The sequence below is a fragment of the Bombus terrestris genome, chromosome 14 (genome assembly GCF_910591885.1).
Source record: "Bombus terrestris chromosome 14, iyBomTerr1.2, whole genome shotgun sequence".
In the NCBI taxonomy this organism is placed as follows: domain Eukaryota; kingdom Metazoa; phylum Arthropoda; class Insecta; order Hymenoptera; family Apidae; genus Bombus; species Bombus terrestris.
In genome coordinates, this window is record NC_063282.1 from 6,628,921 (window position 1) to 6,647,191 (window position 18,271).

Here is an 18,271-nt window from a genome sequence, read left to right on the forward strand (position 1 = left end):
TTAAAAGGATTCAGAATTTTTTGCCTCTATTTGTATGATTGATTTTTCTCAAGGACGATGAAATTTAATCACTGGTTGGTTCGAGATAAAGAAAGCTTTTATTATTACAAATTGTAAGTATTAATTTAGTACATTAATGTACTAGTATATATAATTTACAAAACAATGTTAATGTATAAAAAAAAAGAAAACAAAACAAAAAGGCTTCTAAAGATCTCGGATTCTTTTTTCTTTGTACCTTATGAACCTCATGATATTTGTATTCACTGTAGACACTATTGCAACATTGTCTCCTAAATTTTCCCTTTGTTGTCTCATCTATAAATAAAATATAATTGTAACCACGAATTCAGGATGCGTGAATTCTATTGTTTTAAATATTCAAGTTGAAAGCAGAATCACACCTTGTTCTTAAAAAGTGGTGCCAGGACGTGTAATTTTTCTACTAATTTAATTTCACTTGCTAACTGATCGCTATCGTCTTCTGCATATATATCCATTATTGTATCTAAGGATTCTGCCATGATCCAAGCCGACAACTCCGTCTTACAAATGTCTAATAAAAACGTAGACACGTGCTGAAAAAATATTAATATAAAAGATCATTTATTGTTTAGCCCAATAGAAATCTATTGATCTTACCTTAATTAACTCGTGAGCATCGGGAGTATCATTGTTCATTAAAATCAAAGCTAAAGTACCTAATGTTCGTATCAAATTCACGCGGATGTTCGTATTTGGACATTGACGCTCTCCGTTTATCATTGGTTGAACGTCAGCCAGTGTTAACCGATTAAAAATGTTTGCTTTTTCTTTTGATAGCCTTTGAATAGCTGCTCTCATAGCTGCTGTAGCAGATTCCAATAGTTCAATATCGTTTGGGCTTGTATCTTTGAAGACAACTGTTCCAATGTCCATCCACATTCTAATCTTAAAAAGAGCATAAATTAAATAATTTTATTCTAATAATTTGGCTATTGTTTGTTATTAAATTTTGGGTATTGTACCTATATATATTTTCCATACCACCAAGTACATCGACTTCTAAACTTGACATCAAGTTATTTAAACATAAATAAGCTGTACATTTTAGTTTATGAACTTGTTTTAAGATGTCCTTTCCTTCATTATTTTGTTGTAATATTTCTATTGTATCTTCATCCACAAATCTAGTTTTATCCCATACTTTACTTACTATGTTACAAGTATTAAATACTTCCACTACTTCTAGTGGGAGAGAGAAGATTTTATACAATTTATTATCCATACAAACATCATCTATACCTCCAGTCTCACAATCTGAATCTTCCAAATCAGATTCATTCTCATTTTCTTGGTCTTCTGAACATAAGTTGGCTAAAATCTCTAGTGCTTGTTGCTGTGCACCAAAAATCCTTCGGTTTTCTTGTACCTTTTTCTTTGCACTGCTTGAAAAAGCATTTTTTTCATGAGGTAAAATTGAAGTCAAATTGGATAATAACTGTTTACAATCAATAGAAAGTGTATTAGAAAGTACACTTATCACTTCGCATACTACAATTATAGAATTATTTTCCGTATAATTAGTCAGATTAATCAATAAACCGCTTAGGGCAGTTTTAAAACACACTACTTCAGAAATAGTAGTATCCTTTATTTCTGAGTTTAACAGTTGAATAAGCATATTTTCATAGCTCTGAAGCTTTCTAGCAGCAATAGGATTATTTTCTGATAAAGATAATAAACATTGCATTGTAACTGTTGCAATTTCTATGCCATAGGAAGTTATATCAAAAAATTTTGTCAGGATAGAAACAATATCATCTTTGTTACAACATTTTATAGCAAATTCACTGTGTTCGCATAGCGTCCATAGTAATGTGACTGCTTGGATAAAAGCTTCCTTTTCATCAGTTGTCTTGCCTTTCCCATTATGATCAACTTTTGGTTGCCAATTTGTATAATACTACAAATTATATAAAAAAAAAAGTTCATATTATAGAATAGAATAGAATAGAAAGAAATAAACATTCTTTTAAACTTACTTGCGTCAACAAAGTACACAGTGGAGTCATAATATCATCTTTCAATAAACTTATATGTGCTTCTGTTTTTCCATTATCTGCTATATACCTTAAAGCACTCGCACTACAAGCTCTTACATGTACATTATTATCGACAAGTAGTGGACCAACTAATTTAGCAATTTCACTCTTTGCAATCTGCACAGCAAGTGCTGAATTGCATGACATCAATTCAATTGCTTGCAATCCGGATAATTTTTCCTCCACATTAACAGACTTTATCTGTAACATTAATAAATTCACAGTTAATTTTATATATTTAAAAAATGGAGCAGTAATATTTTATGTAAGATAACCTCTTCGTATACTCTCTGTAGAGCACGTTCCCGATCTTCGTTTGTAACATTTTCAATCTCTTCACTTTCAAAATCCTTGACAGACACAAGTCCTGTAGGATTCTGCTTATGGGGTCTATTTCTTTGTCTCTTTTGTTTTCCCATTTTTTACTAATATATTCTTATTAATATACAAATGATACAAATTATTTACAGGTTAAGTTTGTTAAAAATGAACGTATTTTAGTTCTATTTTTATCTCTTCTTTCATTCAATAATTTCACCAGAAACGAAAGAAAATTTTAATTATTTTGTTTCTTATGATTGGTTATGTTATCAAAATGCCTCATTGGTATAGTGAATTTCATGAACGAATAGAATATCTATACCTTTTTTAACACATATTTATGTCGATGTTTTTAAGGTAAAGTAGCAAGAAATTACCCATAATTCTTTTGGTTTTTATATGAGACATGCGCATTGAGCAGTTACATTCACGTATCAATATATGCAAATAAGAACAAATTTTTTAAAAGGTTATATTATCATAAAATAAATGTCTATATGGTATCTTTAACAAGAAATACATACTAGAATTGTTCTTTCGTAACCACCGTTTGTAAATTTCTATGGCATTCAATTCTTATAGTAATCTAGAAAAATAAGAGAATGTCCCAAAAATGTTTTACTTGTTACAGTACTGCACAGATTTAGGATTTCAATTTCTGTCTTAGCAACTTATAATTTGGTTTCGTTAGGTCAAGTTCGTATATTTTGTGTGTTTTCCAACATCCAGTCTGCAGTTTTCGATTTAATTGCGTGTTAATTAAATTATCCGGTAGCCGATTTTTTTTTCTAAATTCGTCGTATACCGTAAGATATTTTTTTATAATTAATTCAACACTTCATTAATATTTTTTGCTGAAATTACCGACTTCCTAAACGTTAGTTTATAAAGACTTAATAGTTGCAATACCGACGTTATGCAAATATTTTCAACTTTCTGAATACAATTTAGCGTATTTATTTAAATAAATTTAGAGAAATCATATGACAAATATATTTTACAAGATTACAATTATACGATCATAATTATTACGATATTTAGTTACAAGATTTAATTAGTAGATTTAATTACGAGATTCAGTTAGTAGATTTAATTACAAGATTTAGTTTCATTTATATATTGATACAATATTAAAATTGGACAATTTCTCATTAGTTCTTTTAATTGTTTATTGCCAATTTGCTATCATTTTATAATTGCAATATATCATTTGTTTTGAATTAGAAGATATTTTATATGTATAGATTTACGCGACCACGTTGCCGCCAATATGCCGGTGTTGCTTTGTCGCGGCTTTTGTTCGTAATATTTCTTACTTATTTTTATTGCAAAATACTATATGTGTACGTAAGTTCTATATTGATTATATTCAATGAAATTGATATATCGCTTTTTTTTATTATTATCTTGGTCAAGTATCAGAAGTTTTGGTTTCGGTTCTTATTTAACCTTGAAGTACTATCGGCTGTATAAACTTAAACATGTATATTTGAATTATTTTTCTAAGTTCGTGTTTTGAATTTTTGGGACGACAATGTCGTTTTCATAACTTAGAAATGAAACATTTATTCAGAGAAAAGTTGTAGGTTTTTAATAAAAATATTTGTCTCTTATTAATATTAATAATTGAAAGATTAATTTGCTTTTATTTATTATTTGTGATATATGTAACATAAGCGTCTTTTTTATTCATCACGACATTAATAAAAGATAGACTTTTTTATTACAATGATACAAACCTATTCTTTTTTTTCTAAATAAATTTCTATTTTCTTGTTATAAAAGAGAAAATTTAAAAAAATGTTTAAAGGTTAAATTCAATCATGGGTGATAAGGGTGATAAGGGTGATAAGGGTCATGTACAAGGAACAGATCAAGATGAAAGAAGCAAAGATTTTAAGACATGTGTGCTGATGTATCAAATGTTTCCAAAAGAGAAAGCTAAATTTACAGCTGCAGAAGCACTAAACCTAAAAAGTATAGCATATGTGAAATCCCCATCTATTAATGATATTAAGTTAAAGAATATGGTACCTGACGTTGATACTCGAACTCAATCTCCTCTGAAAATGTTCTTTGATGAAGATTCTGACTATAGACCTTCAAGTAGTTTTCAACCTGAATCTGAATCTGAATCTGAATCTAAATCTAAATCTAAACCTAAACCTAAACCTAAATCTAAATCTGAATCTGAATCTGAATCTGAATCTGAATCTAAATTTGAATTACGACATGGACCTCCTATTAGGTATAAGCCTATGAAATTCACTGAGCCAGGACCTCTATCTCAACCTTATTTTCAATATCCACTTAAATGTCAACTTGAACATAAATATCCATCTTACTTTCAATATCCACCTGAATTTCAATATCCACCTAAATGTCAACTTGAATATAAATATCCAACTCAATTTCAATATCCACCTCAATCTCAATATCCACCTAAATGTCAAGTTAGACATAAATATCCAACTCATACTCGATATCCACATAAATATCAACATAAATATCTAACTCTATTTCAAAATCCACCTCAATGTGAAGCTCTGTATAAATATCCACCTCAATATGAAATTCTGTATAAATATTCATCTCAATGTCAACCTATACATAAATATCCATCTCAACCTCAACCTCAACCTCAACCTCAACCTCAACATCCATATCATCCAGCTCAATCTCAACCTAAAACTCAACCTCAACTTCAACCTCAACCTCAACCTCAACCTCAACCTCAACCTCAACCTCAACCTCAACCTCAACCTCAATTTTACCGTCTAGGTGGACCTCTATATCCACATGTACCTCGAACTCTAGCTAACCCTCTATATCCATATTTACATCGACCTCTAACTAACCCTCTATATCCACATGTACCTCGACCTCTAACTAACCCTCTATATCCAGTACCTGAACTGGAACCTCTACCTGAACTTGGACCTCTACCTGAACTTGAACCTCTACCTGAACTTGAACCTCTACCTGAACTTGAACCTCTACCTGAACTTGAACCTCTACCTGAACTTGAACCTCTACCTGAACTTGAACCTCTACCTGAACTTGAACCTCTACCTGAACTTGGACCTCTACCTGAACTTGAACCTCTACCTGAACTTGAACCTCTACCTGAACTTGAACCTCTACCTGAACTTAAATTTCTATATGAACTTAAACCTCTATCTAAACTTCAACCTCTACCTAAACTTCAACCTCTACCTCTATTTCAACCTCTACCTCTATTTCTATCTCTACCTGTACCTCAACCTCAACCTCAACCTCAACCTCAACCTCCACCTCAACCTTGACCTATATATCCATATCATCCACCTCAACCTCGACCTCTATATCCATATCCACTTCAACCTCAACCTCATCCTCAACCTCCATCTCAATATCCATCTCCATATCAACATCCATCCAGATATCAACCTCAACCTCAACCTCAACCTCAACCTCAACCTCAACCTCAACCTCAACCTCAACCACAACCTCAACCTCAGTATCCATTTCCACCTTCATCTGATTATGCATCTACACATCAACCTGTACGTCCAAGTAATTTTCCTCCTTCTATGCCGTCTGATCCTCCGAGGTACAGTGAGTTTCCACGAGGGACACCTATGGAAAGACCAGATTCAGTACCACAAGATCCACCAGTGGTAATTTATGAAATATGAGACTATAAATTTGTTAATCTCAGCATGCTGGGTAAGAGATTACCCATTGTTCCCCTATGCTTTTGGCACATGTTTTATGTCATCCTACTTTGTTTTTGGTAGAAATTACATATTTTTGAAATATTCATAAAATTTTTTGATATTTTATACCTTGATGTGAATTAGTTTTGGGTATGGGATTAACTACATTACATGTTTATGTCGAGATATGTTTATATAATTCACATATTAAATTTTAAACATAAGGAGAAAAGGCAGGAACTCAAGCTTACAATTGGTTTTTAGTTCCTTGAGAACATATACTTTAATAAATGATATAGTTTTCTTCTTGGTTTCCACAAAAACTTTTTATGAAGAATATTAATTTTTATGAGTTATTTCTAAGCAGTAGGTATTGTTGACTGGGCATTTATATAATCCATAATAATACCGTTTTCCAGTTCTCTATTTTACTGATCTTTAGAATCAAGTCAAGCATATGTGTTGAAAGAAAAATGATGCTAATACTTTTGAAGAAAATTCTCAGTGATTTTTAGAATCGTTATTAGACTCAAGATGCTATTCTGCAAACAAGAGACAAAGATGTTTCAAGAAGTATTGATGGCACATGCAGAAGATTTATTCCCATACATATATCTAATGTGAACAGAAAAGCAATCTTTGTGATTACAAAATAATTCCTATTATATTTTCTAAATGTATTGTATTATTTTTATTAGTATATGTTATTGGTGTATATAATATTAGTGTATATAGCATATAGTAAGTATAGTAAATTGGGGAGAAACACACTTCCATTAGAATTGGTTGCGATATTCACATCCAGCATGTCAAAACGAGTAGAATGACGTATAATATGTGCAGTAAAGTTCAATCGCATGCTGAAAGTGATATATTGTTAATTTATAACTTGTTTCTCAAGAACTTTTAAAAAATATGTGCATTTTTAAAGAATATATATAGGGAGTATGTGTATATACTGTATACATGTAGTACATGTATACTTCTTAAAAGTACATATAAATGAAATTTGAATTTTATTGGTTTTTTGTTTGTGTAGAGCAAGATTTATGCAAAAGATAAAAGGTACAGAGAAGATTAGTAGTGTGTATTATTGTTTAGTAAACGTTTTTTGTCATGATACTATTTTTATATTGCATTCTTTTTTAGACAAATTATCCCAACAATATGACATTTGTTGTATTTTGTGTTTTATTTTATTTTTACATTATAATAACTATCTAAACTGTTATTTTGTTATCAAACATATGTTTTTATCTTATTTTAGGGTATTCCAGAAAGGTCCAAAAAGGTTCAAGAAGATCCTCCTGAAAAAATGGAAGGTGCAATTAATAAATTTTCCATGCTGTTTTATACATTACTTTTAAATATATTGGAGACGATTTGAAATGTTTACAGCCAGAGGTGCATTATCAGACTGCAAATTTTTCAAACCGTCTTTATATTATTTGATAGCACAGAGAAATATATGGAAAATTTTTTTTATGAATTTACATGCATGATATATTATAGCGCCTAAAGGCAGTAGTGGAGAAGATGCAGGAGGAAGTCAGTTAGGAAGAGGAGCTATGCGAGGCAGACGTGTGTTAGCCTCAGAATTAGTTACAAGACCAGAACATTTAGTTAGCAAAAAAGGTTAATACATTTAGTACTTTGGTATTTATGTGAAAAACATAAAATACATATAATATAGGCATTAAAATTTTTAGGGGTATCTGGAAGTGAAATATCGATGCAGACGAATTATTTTAAGTTGGTGACAACAACTGATTGGAGTTTATACCAATACAGAGTTGATTTTATTCCAGAGGAAGATCGAACTGCTATCCGCAAAGGGTTGCTCAAATCTCATAAAGATACTTTAGGACCATATGTTTTCGATGGAACTATTCTATATAGCAATAAACGTGTGGAACAAGTAAGATATTTTTCAATGAATTAAATTATACGTTGTATGCTACATCTTTGATGAGATATGAACAAATGTGTATAATATAAATTTAATTTTAAAGCTGGAGATTTGGTCTAAACGAATGTCGGATGGAACCAATATTAAAATTCTTATACGTCTTACTGGAGATATGCAGAAGGGCGACCACGGTTATCTTCAATTCTTTAATATAATTATGCGAAGATGCCTAGAACTATTGAAACTCCAGGTTGTGGGGCGCGATTACTATGACGCAAATAACAAAGTAAGTAAAGAAATAATTGTTATAATTATTTGATATTTATATTACACATTTATATTATTACCCACGAATTGTTTAACACAATTATAATTCAAATAGATAGATGTACAGGGTCATAGAATGGAACTTTGGCCCGGCTATCTCACGTCTATAAGACAACACGAAAACGGTATTCTTATGTGTACTGAGATTATACATAAAGTTATGCGTCAGCAAACTGTACTAGATATATTAAACGAGTGTTTCCAAAGAAACAATGATAAATATAAGGTAAAAATATTGATTACTAACATATCCTTGATTTAATTATATATTTTTGTTTTATTATATATTGATACCAAACGGTTCATATCTTTAGAAAGAATTTGAAAGCCTAGTTCTTGGTTTAGTCGTACTTACTGATTACAATAACCACACATATCGTATATCGGATATAGATTATAATGTAGGTCCTGATTCAACATTTGTGCTGAAAAACGGTGATAGTATAACGTATAAAGATTATTACAAAAATAAATATCGAATTACGATTCGTGAAAACCGTCAACCACTGCTTGTAACAAGATCAAGACCAAAAGACCGTCGCACTGGCTATTATGAATTAATATATCTTGTTCCTGAACTATGCCGTGCAACAGGTGTTTTTTCCACTTCATTCTGTATTTGTATAATTCATTTTATGTTTTTATCTTACAATAAGTCATTTCTATGCAGGTTTAACCGATAAGATGAGAGAAAATTTCAATTTAATGCGTTCATTGGCAGAATTTACACGCTTACAGCCAGATTCACGTATGAAAAAATTAATGGAATTCAATAGTAGACTTCTCTCGGAACCGGCAATCATAACCGAGTTAGATCAATGGAATTTGAAACTTTCTGACCAGTTGCTTGATGTACCGGCGCGTGTTTTGGAGTCAGAATTAATTTTTCTAGGTAATCAGTTCGCAGTTTCCGCGGGTAAAGGAGCAGATTGGACAAGATACTTACATACTAGAGAATTATACAGTCCAAAGGATTTAAAGCTTTGGGTGGCAGTCTACGGGACTAGAGTAAAGAACCAAGTTCAAGTAAGATATCAAAATTTTCTAGAATTATACTTCTTTGTCGTTATTAATTCGTTGCTACAATGTATTTTTATTTTACAGAATCTGGTTCATATGATTAAAAGTGCTGCTTCGGCAATGGGTTCTACTATAAGTCACCCAAAGTATTTCGAAATAATTGATGATCGCGCTAATGCTTACGCCCAGTTTCTGGAACGTATTCTGTCTAAAATTAATCCAGAGTTAGTCCTCTGTGTTGTACCGAATAACAGAAGCGACCGCTATAGCGCTATTAAGAAAAAGTGTATTGTGGATCGACATACTCCCTCGCAAGTATTCCTTGAAAAGAATCTTATGAACAAGAATGTAAAAACGATAGCTACGAAAGTAGCTATTCAAATGAATTGCAAATTGGGTGGTTCTCCTTGGTCCATTGACGTGCCAAATATCGATCTGATGGTGGTCGGTTTTGACGTATGTCACGATACTAGTAACAAAGCTCGTGATTATGGTGCGTTGGTGGCTTCGTTAAATAGAGGTTTGACACGGTATTATAGCGTGGCAAGTGCTCATAGTGTAGGCCAAGAACTTTCAAATAAGTTCGCGACACATCTCGATAGCGCGTTGAAGGCTTATAGAAGAGTGAATTTGAAATTCCCATCGTTTATTGTGTTTTATCGTGATGGCGTTGGCGAGGGCCAAGTGCCGTACGTATTGGCTCACGAAGTAGCACAAATACAAGACAAATTAAAAGCTATATACGATGAAACGGGTATATCCGTGAAATTTGCCTTCCTGATAGTGACGAAACGAATTAATACTCGAATCTTTAACGACAAGAAAAATCCACCCCCGGGTACAGTCGTTGATGATATTGTAACTAATCCGATAAGATATGACTTTTTCATTGTATCTCAAAGTGTGCGACAAGGTACGGTGACACCGTGTGCATACCATGTGATTGCAGACACCACAGGTTGGTTACCTGATCAAATGCAAAGATTGACATATAAGTTATGTCATATGTATTATAATTGGTCTGGTACAGTAAGGGTACCTGCACCTTGTCAATATGCTCACAAACTTGCCTTCTTGGTGGCTCAGTTCTTACGTAATGATCCTAGTCATCACATGGAAGAAATATTGTACTATTTGTAAATTTTTACTGGTATACATTATTATACCATTCTCTCAATGTACAAACTAAGATACATGGATTACACTATAAGACTTATTGTATACGTAAAGTAACTATAGAATTATGTTTTTAAAATCTCTGTGATAGATTAGTTATTATTTGGTTTTTCAAAGGTATCTGAAGGTCCTCAAATGATAATAGTTTATGATACATGAATATAATATTGTTAAGTAATATTTTATCATTATTTCATATTAAATCTAATTAGCATTAGTTTCACATTGATTTGATTATGAAATGAAAAGATCTGAGAAACAATAAAGAAATAATGTACTCCTGGTTTTGTGTTATATTACGCAGGGCATTGAAACATAAAATACAAAAAATAATTACGTTTATAATTTTATTTACTTACGTTGCTTGGGTTATATTTCAAATCTACAGATACAAATAAAAGTTAAATTAGGAATAAAATAACATTACATATTTCATACATCATATATGATTAAGATTTGCTAAGAAGTTATGTTTTTTTTATATAAATGGAATTATATATTTTCTAAGGATGTATTATCATTTGTCATATAATGTCATATAAATGTTATAATAGTCTTCACGGTATAATTACGTGTCCACGAATTGGATGGGCGAATAGAAGTCTGAGGTAGAATAAGGTCTGTTTCAGTCAGAGCTTTGAACTATATTTTTGTCTTGATTCAGTGTAATTAAGAAAACTTATAATGTTACCAATCGACACGGTGCTTTGTATTGTGGAGGCTATAATATACATAATGGTATTATGTAAAGCTATTTTTATACAAAAAATAAAGAAGGTACATTTTTTGTTTCTACATTAATTCTGTTACTACTGCAATAGTGTTCTTATATTTGATCATTTTTTGAAAAAAGTATTTTTATAGAAAATTTTTAGCATCTTTTCTATTTTATAGATATGTAATATGTTTAGCTTTTTCAAATTTCGCGGTGACCAATTAATAATAAAATAGAATTTCGATCAGTTAGCGTGGCGCTACTGTGATACTGTGATACATTAGAATGTGTCTAAATGTGTTATTAAGTTGCCTAACCTGCTTTATCGTAAATTGTTCTCAGGTTCTGTGTAACCTAAGAATGTGAGGTACTTTTATGCCAGAGTTTTTCTTCAGGCAAAAGTGTTATATAAATAAACAAAAATTATATAAATAATCCGTTTAATTTTTGTCCTGAAAACACATTAGAAATCAAGGTATTCAGTAATAGTGTCATATCTTAAATATAATACAAAAATAACACCTCAAAATACTTTGTGAAATAGTACATTTAGTATAAGTTTTTATATAATTGTTTCAATTCTGTAGAACAATGGGAGAACGTAAGGGAACAAATTTATACTATCCACCTGATTACGATCCCCGTGTTGGTGGTCTTAACAAATTTCTTGGTACTCATGCACTACGTGAAAGAGCACGTAAATTACACATGGGTATTCTTATTGTTAGATTTGAAATGCCATATAATATATGGTGTGATGGTTGTGGCAATCATATAGGAATGGGTGTTCGTTACAATGCAGAGAAAAAAAAAATTGGAATGTATTACAGTACACCATTGTATCAATTTCGTATGAAATGTCATCTCTGTGACAATCATTTTGAAATAAAGACTGATCCAGCAGTGAGTATCATCGTCTTTGTGTCACCTTTGCTAGCTTATTTATCACATTTGGTTATTTGAATTTAAAAAAAATATCTTTTTGCACAGAATTTAGATTATGTAATTGTGAGTGGTGCAAAACGCCAAGAAAATCGCTGGGATCCTAAAGAAAATGAACAGGTGGTACCAGAAACAAAAGAAGTATCTTGCAGACTATATGATGATGCTATGTACAAGTTGGAACATGGTATAGAAGATAAGAAAATAGCGAAATCAAAAGATTCTTCTTTGGAAAGTGCAATAGCATTAAATAATGCTACATGGAAGGATGATTACTCTTCAAATTGTGCATTACGCTCAGCATTTAGAGTATGTTTATGTATATAATTATTTATATAGCCAGTTATATATTATAAATATTTTGAGAATTGGTTGCAGATAAGTATTTTATATTGTAGACACGAAAAAACGAGTTACAGAAGAAACAAAGTTTGGATCAAGTGTTGCTTAAAAAAAGTGGATTGAATATTGACTTAGTTAATGAACACGAAGATGATATAAGGTTAGCCAAATTACTGATGCATAAAAGAGGTAATGATTTAGAGCATATATAAAAAATATGTTTTTGTAGCATGCTTTTGCAACATAGTATTTAGTATTTGTTTTCTTTGTTTCAGATACAAAAAAGAATGGGCATAACCCCTTGAAACGTTTGATTACTATTGTAAGGTCTAGAGATAAACTAAAACATTCGTCACATTATGTATTAAGCAATAACACTAAAAATCAAACAGATCAAACACATAAACTTCCTAAGCTTACTCAACAAGAACCTTCGAGTTCGAAAACAACTACTAGTACGTTAAGTACTTCGTTAGTTAGTTATGATAGTTCTGATACAGATAATGATTCATAGCACAAATATTTGTAATAAAAATATGTATATATGTAACGAATATAATTTATAATGTTATTTAGTATATACGATATTTGTAATATTTATAAAAATATTTATAAAAATGGGATAAAAATGATGAAATAAACATTAACAAGTAACACAAAGACAAATTTATTATCATCATATTTTTATTAACATTAGTAATATTGGAAAAATTTACATATTCCAGTTTCATTCCAGTTTTATTTTTACATGAATGGATGACATTTATTTATACATCAATAAGAGGTTGTTCTACAGCTGCAGTTGTTGAGGATATCAATTTTTTTTTCACTACGTGAATCTTTTTGTTTGAGAGACAAATAATATAACAATGATCTGGATATGTTATTGATATTTTATCAAAAGTCTCGTTATTAGCAAATGCTTTGGGATCAACTTTATTGGTTAGCGTGACTAATCCTATAACAATGTTTGCAAATCTCTCATCATTTTCCAGTTCACCTCCAGACTAAAATGAAGTATACAATGTTTAGATTTTATAGAAAATTAATTGACAATTGTATAGCAATTTCTATATAATTAATGAGCAAGAGAATATTACCGTTAATACAGCTCCATCCTCTGTCAAAACTAGATGCCCAATTTGATCTGGGATACGTTCCAGTGAAAGCATATTTTTTCCTGAATTCAAATATTAACTTAATCTTTAATATTAAATTTACAGATGGGACTGTTTTATTCGTTCTTTTTCTTTAAACATTCAATTTCTAACCTATTTATATTATTATGTTTTAACGGTCTTAAAGTATTAACTGTACCAAGAAATCATTTATATTTAACAAGTTACCAAAAAAAAAAAACAAAAAATGAAATGATCGATTAAAATTCGTAGGCAATTTTAGAAAACTATGAAATCAATGAGCTGTCAAAGATATCAACCTGTGTATTTTTTATTTGCTATATCCCTACTGATTCTTCTCCGTCGGTAATGCAGAACTTCTTCCATTCAACACAATTGCAATATGTTGAAAAGTAAATTAAGATAAATATATATTACCTGGAAAACTTCAACAAACAAATTGGAAACAAAAAAATAGAAGAACATCTCAGGTAGCTAAATCTTAATATATTTCATCAATTTTTTGAAACTGTATAGGTATAAAGCAATTGTAGCATGGCACAAATATTAAGCATTTCATAATATTTTTTCTATGCTATTTCGGTTTATTATCAAATCTGTTCCATAAAATTTCTTTACATTTACACGGTATTGCTTTACTAATTTTCTGGAAGTACTAAGTGTGTTATGCGTATATATATATATTAGATTCATTTTGTTCATACTGCATTATAATATTTGACTATTTTTATGTTGTTCATTTCCTAGAAGTGCGACACTTCTAAAAATTCACTTATCTATAATTTAATTAATTCGAAACAGGAGCTATTTATTAGGATGGGTACGTTATAAATATATTATTTAATAAGAATATTTAATATTAATAATATTACAATTCAAAATAAAGGCTTAACCCTTTTTCTAATATAGTAAATGTAATATTTTACTAGAGAACCATTTAAATTTAAAGACCATTAACTATAAAAGAAACACAATATCTTCATAGTTAAATGGTTGAATAATTAATAATTTCCTATTTCTGAAAAATTTAGTTTTACTTACCTATACTTTACCAATTGGTTAGAAAGTACGACAATGTGTAATATGCGTTATGGATAATATTGAAAAGAATAATTGAAATTCAATTTCATTAAAGAATCTCTATTTCTACATTTATATTTTTACATAAAAAACCATGATCTGCTCATATAGTTTCACGATTACGATTTTTACAATATTATTATTATTATTATTATTATTATTATTATTATTATTATTATTATTATTATTATTATTATTATTATTATTATTATTATTATTATTATTATTATTATTATTATTATTATTATTATTATTATTATTATTATTATTATTATTATTATTATTATAATTATAATTATAACAAACGTACATACAGTCAAAGACAAAGGTATTTGTACAGTTTGAATGTAGAATTAAAAAATATATATTCTATCCTATTAAATATATTTGAATACGTATCTCTTTATTATATCTAAGTACTTATAGTAACAAACGTACATAGACAAATGTTAATTAAATTAATGGATTATTGAAACGAAAGTATTTGTACAGTACTATTAATTAATATGTTCGTATTATAGTTAACATTTTATGAGCTTTTTGACAAATAATTGCCTGCGATTTATTGGGCATGGATAATACTAGATTTTTAGCGAAATCCGCGCCGCTATATCATGCAAGCCTTTAAGATTGATATTACACATATATGTTACATTTTTATACGAACAAGTTATACTTAATAAAACTTCCTTAATATCTACGTTGACTATGTATCCACTTATATTTATCGCCGGCTATAGCATATTTCAAAGCGTTAAACAACGGCGAATATAGGACTGTGAAAGTGACGAACGCGTTAATAATATCGCGTTGTATTTTTTATATAAATTTATTTCAGCCGCATTAAAGGTAGAATTGCGCAGGCCACTATCAGTAAGATACGGTGCGCATGTGCAGTGAGGATCTCAGTGGTTCTCTGCACCAGCGACTTTGCGGTATCAAGTACAGTGTCATTCGTTGCGCGTCTTCCGAGCGCGTTTGTTCTGTGTTTGTGTTGTGTTCCGTTGAAATCTTCCTTAATGCCACCACGTGAGACCACGTGGTTTCCGGTACTCGAATTCTTCCAAAAAATAATCAGTTATCCTCAATGATAAATCATTCCAACTTATTATTTTGTGTCCCTTATGGAAGATATAGGAAATTATCATAGATAAATTGGTCGATCATTTGTTCGACTCGATCTTCTTTCGATTCTCGAAGATGTTACTATTCGTCACCATGGTTACTGTGCGCGGGTAATCGTTCATTCGAATTCACGCGAGATCGTCGTTCGTTATTCGAAATTGTCGTTCGTATCACGGTTTCTGTCTACGGTCACGGATTCAAATAAAACTGTTGACGACTGGATATAGTGTGACTGATTTGGGTTAGGTTTGTGCACGGATGGATCGAGTTCTGAGAAGTGTTCCGAAATGTGACTGAATCGTTGCTACTGATCTGCTAGTCGAGAGGTGTCACGCTGCTATGTCCAGGAGGAAGCAGGCAAAGCCTCGATCTCTAAAACGTGAGTGCCTTACTTTCACATATAATTACTAGATTGATTTTTATGGACTTTTATATTATTATATACGCAAAATGGAAAGATGCGGAATGTAAGTAGAATTGCTAAATATCATCTACTAAATATCATAATAAATATTCTGAATATTTGATATATGTGTTTTTCCATATTATATGTACTATGTGCATCTTTGTACTTTTAAATTTCCTATAAATACATGGAAATTCGCAGTCTTATAATTACATAGTTTATTGACTTTTCTCAATTTTGATTATTTGACTCAGTCATGTGTCTAATAGCTTCATTTTATCACTGAAAAGAGAAATCACTTGATGGATCTCAAACTAACATACTTTTTATTATTTTATTAAGAAAACACCAAATTAAAAAATGTTTCTTTCGCAATAGTAAATAGGAATATAATTTTCTTTTATTTTAATTCAGTTGACGTTAGGAAATTTATCAGTAAATTAAGTTAAGGTTAGATTTCGATAAATTTATCTAACCACGTTTGAATAAACGAAAGTACTACCATTGTTTAAATTATTATTTGTCGTCCCTGAAAGTACCTAAAACTTAACCTAACCATCTTCATAAACTTCGAACATCAAATGTATTAAATTAGAAAGACGTTCAATTTAACGAGATTTTCTTGTTTCGTAAAAAAGGGAGAACAAATATTAATTATTGGGATGAGTCATTAAATCATATAATTATTTTATCATCTTTTCCGTTCTTGTTGGTTATCAGATACATATATAGGAATTTCATGAGTCAGCTTTTGGAAACTTCGCGTTAAATATAACGTGTAAGCGTTGAAACGACACGACTCGTTCCGAGGATGTTTTTTTTTTTCTTTTTTTCTTTTCTTTTGCTTTCGGCAATGTTTACGAATCCGTGGCATACTATTGCGACACGTGATTGTTCCAAGTATTCGTCGAGGCCTTGAGCTTGCATGGACAACAAAAAATTGGAAAATCGTGCAGAGGAACGGTTTTCTTGGGAAAATATTGCTTTTCGTATGAAAGCGTGCGTGTTAATCGTTGGAATGAATTATGGAGGGAAATTTCACTCGAGGTCGTAAGGGCTAATGTAGGAGATCTGAAATTGAATATGGAATTCGAAGCCTGAAATTTGTAATTAGAATTTGAAGAATCGATACGAGAAGAATATAGTTTCAGTTTCCAGTAATCTGAGTGAATCAACAGAAATCAAATCAAAATTAGACGAAATTAATCATTTCTTAAAACATACTACGAATTCATAGTAATATTCGTAATAGAAGTTTTTTTATTTTTGAGTACGGAACCTATACCTTTCTTTCTGTTCCATTAAATATAGTTTAAATATTCAAGCTGCTTCCTTATTACTGCAAATTGTAATTTTTATATTGCTCAGAATTTTTTAACTGGAAACTTTGTATAGGTTAATTGCACCGGTTTAAGTCTTAGATTTATATCAAAATATACAAGTGTACGAGATTTGGAACTGAATATAGATCTGAGTTCGAAGTTGAATTTGAAAGTTGTATAAGTACAACTTTCTATATTTCTGATTCTTTTGAGTATCTTACATAAACGAGCATCAGGGCACAACGTTAAAAATATTTTAGCAGAGTTCATTCGAAGAGTATATTCGAATTTTTATATTATAAGAATATAGGGGACGTATTTAGGAATATCTAGGATTCTAAGAAGATATACAGATGTGCAAAAGATTGTATAATGATCGTAAATCAAGCTAGGAAATTTTATAAGAATTCTAAATTAAAAAATATATAATTAATTTAGAAAGAAAGTAATCGATTCGCATCGTCGATCCATATCTACTCTACCATACTAATGAGGACAAAATAAGATAATCAGGATATCTCCGTTTCATTCTATATATATAACAACGTTATAACATCATCCATAACACCTGTTCTTCGCAATGTTCGTTCACCATACCACAAGTCCCGCTGCATCAGAGGCCACTGCATTGGAAGAAGGAAAATTTCTGAACCTACAAAAGGAAC

General features: G+C 30.6%; 5 protein-coding genes across 6 annotated transcripts in view; 3 read left to right on the forward strand and 2 right to left on the reverse strand.

Moving 5' to 3' along the window:
* Positions 1-79: 79 nt before the first annotated feature.
* On the reverse strand, positions 80-2,797 carry LOC100646680 (HEAT repeat-containing protein 3). Its single transcript, XM_003400647.4, has 6 exons — positions 2,360-2,797; positions 2,025-2,285; positions 1,008-1,945; positions 643-925; positions 405-578; positions 80-318 (listed from the first exon to the last, which is right to left on the reverse strand). Exons 1-6 carry the CDS (start codon positions 2,501-2,503, stop codon positions 208-210), a joined length of 1,911 nt encoding a protein of 636 aa, XP_003400695.1. The 5' UTR covers positions 2,504-2,797; the 3' UTR covers positions 80-207.
* A 1,595-nt stretch (positions 2,798-4,392) lies between these two features.
* On the forward strand, positions 4,393-11,330 carry LOC100646008 (piwi-like protein Siwi). The gene is given in 9 exon segments (XM_012316311.3): positions 4,393-6,064; positions 7,371-7,425; positions 7,616-7,738; positions 7,813-8,021; positions 8,116-8,298; positions 8,395-8,565; positions 8,654-8,933; positions 9,010-9,365; positions 9,444-11,330. Coding segments are annotated over 9 exon segments (4,065 nt in total). The 5' UTR covers positions 4,393-4,432; the 3' UTR covers positions 10,500-11,330.
* A 134-nt stretch (positions 11,331-11,464) lies between these two features.
* Positions 11,465-13,114, forward strand: LOC100651659 (coiled-coil domain-containing protein 130 homolog). The gene is made up of 5 exons (XM_020866660.2): positions 11,465-11,725; positions 11,838-12,153; positions 12,241-12,501; positions 12,591-12,723; positions 12,810-13,114. The coding sequence occupies exons 2-5, from the start codon at positions 11,842-11,844 to the stop codon at positions 13,046-13,048; spliced, it is 945 nt and encodes a 314-aa protein (XP_020722319.2). The 5' UTR covers positions 11,465-11,725; positions 11,838-11,841; the 3' UTR covers positions 13,049-13,114.
* A 71-nt stretch (positions 13,115-13,185) lies between these two features.
* LOC100646319 (ragulator complex protein LAMTOR4 homolog) lies at positions 13,186-14,051 on the reverse strand. 2 transcript variants are annotated; one of them, XM_003400732.3, is made up of 3 exons: positions 13,973-14,051; positions 13,635-13,714; positions 13,186-13,541 (listed from the first exon to the last, which is right to left on the reverse strand). In XM_003400732.3, exons 1-3 carry the CDS (start codon positions 14,037-14,039, stop codon positions 13,302-13,304), a joined length of 387 nt encoding a protein of 128 aa, XP_003400780.3. In that variant the 5' UTR covers positions 14,040-14,051; the 3' UTR covers positions 13,186-13,301. The 2 variants fall into 2 exon arrangements, with proteins under 2 accessions (XP_003400780.3, XP_012171703.2); XM_012316313.3 differs by lacking the exon at positions 13,973-14,051 and adding an exon at positions 13,806-13,966.
* A 1,663-nt stretch (positions 14,052-15,714) lies between these two features.
* Positions 15,715-18,271, forward strand: part of LOC100646561 (zinc finger protein 423 homolog) — a 133,272-nt gene continuing 130,715 nt past the window's right edge. The window contains exon 1 of the mRNA XM_012316315.3: positions 15,715-16,257. Within this exon, the coding sequence (XP_012171705.2) occupies positions 16,218-16,257 (40 nt within the window). The 5' untranslated portion in view covers positions 15,715-16,217. The remainder of the gene's footprint in view (positions 16,258-18,271) is intronic.

What these genes read in the sequence shown, in the direction of transcription:
- LOC100651659 (XM_020866660.2), top strand. Translation starts at nt 11,842, where the DNA reads ATGGGAGAACGTAAGGGAACAAATTTATACTATCCACCTGATTACGAT. An exon ending in AAATAAAGACTGATCCAGCA is followed by an intron (nt 12,154 to 12,240) that starts GTGAGTATCATC and finishes CTTTTTGCACAG; the next exon opens with AATTTAGATTATGTAATTGT. An exon ending in ATTACTGATGCATAAAAGAG is followed by an intron (nt 12,724 to 12,809) that starts GTAATGATTTAG and finishes TCTTTGTTTCAG; the next exon opens with ATACAAAAAAGAATGGGCAT.
- LOC100646680 (XM_003400647.4), bottom strand. Translation starts at nt 2,503, where the DNA reads ATGGGAAAACAAAAGAGACAAAGAAATAGACCCCATAAGCAGAATCCT. An exon ending in TACAGAGAGTATACGAAGAG is followed by an intron (nt 2,286 to 2,359) that starts GTTATCTTACAT and finishes TTAATGTTACAG; the next exon opens with ATAAAGTCTGTTAATGTGGA. An exon ending in TGTGTACTTTGTTGACGCAA is followed by an intron (nt 1,946 to 2,024) that starts GTAAGTTTAAAA and finishes TATAATTTGTAG; the next exon opens with TATTATACAAATTGGCAACC.
- LOC100646319 (XM_003400732.3), bottom strand. Translation starts at nt 14,039, where the DNA reads ATGGAAGAAGTTCTGCATTACCGACGGAGAAGAATCAGTAGGGATATA. An exon ending in AGCAAATAAAAAATACACAG is followed by an intron (nt 13,715 to 13,972) that starts GTTGATATCTTT and finishes ATTTGAATTCAG; the next exon opens with GAAAAAATATGCTTTCACTG. An exon ending in AGGATGGAGCTGTATTAACG is followed by an intron (nt 13,542 to 13,634) that starts GTAATATTCTCT and finishes ACTTCATTTTAG; the next exon opens with TCTGGAGGTGAACTGGAAAA.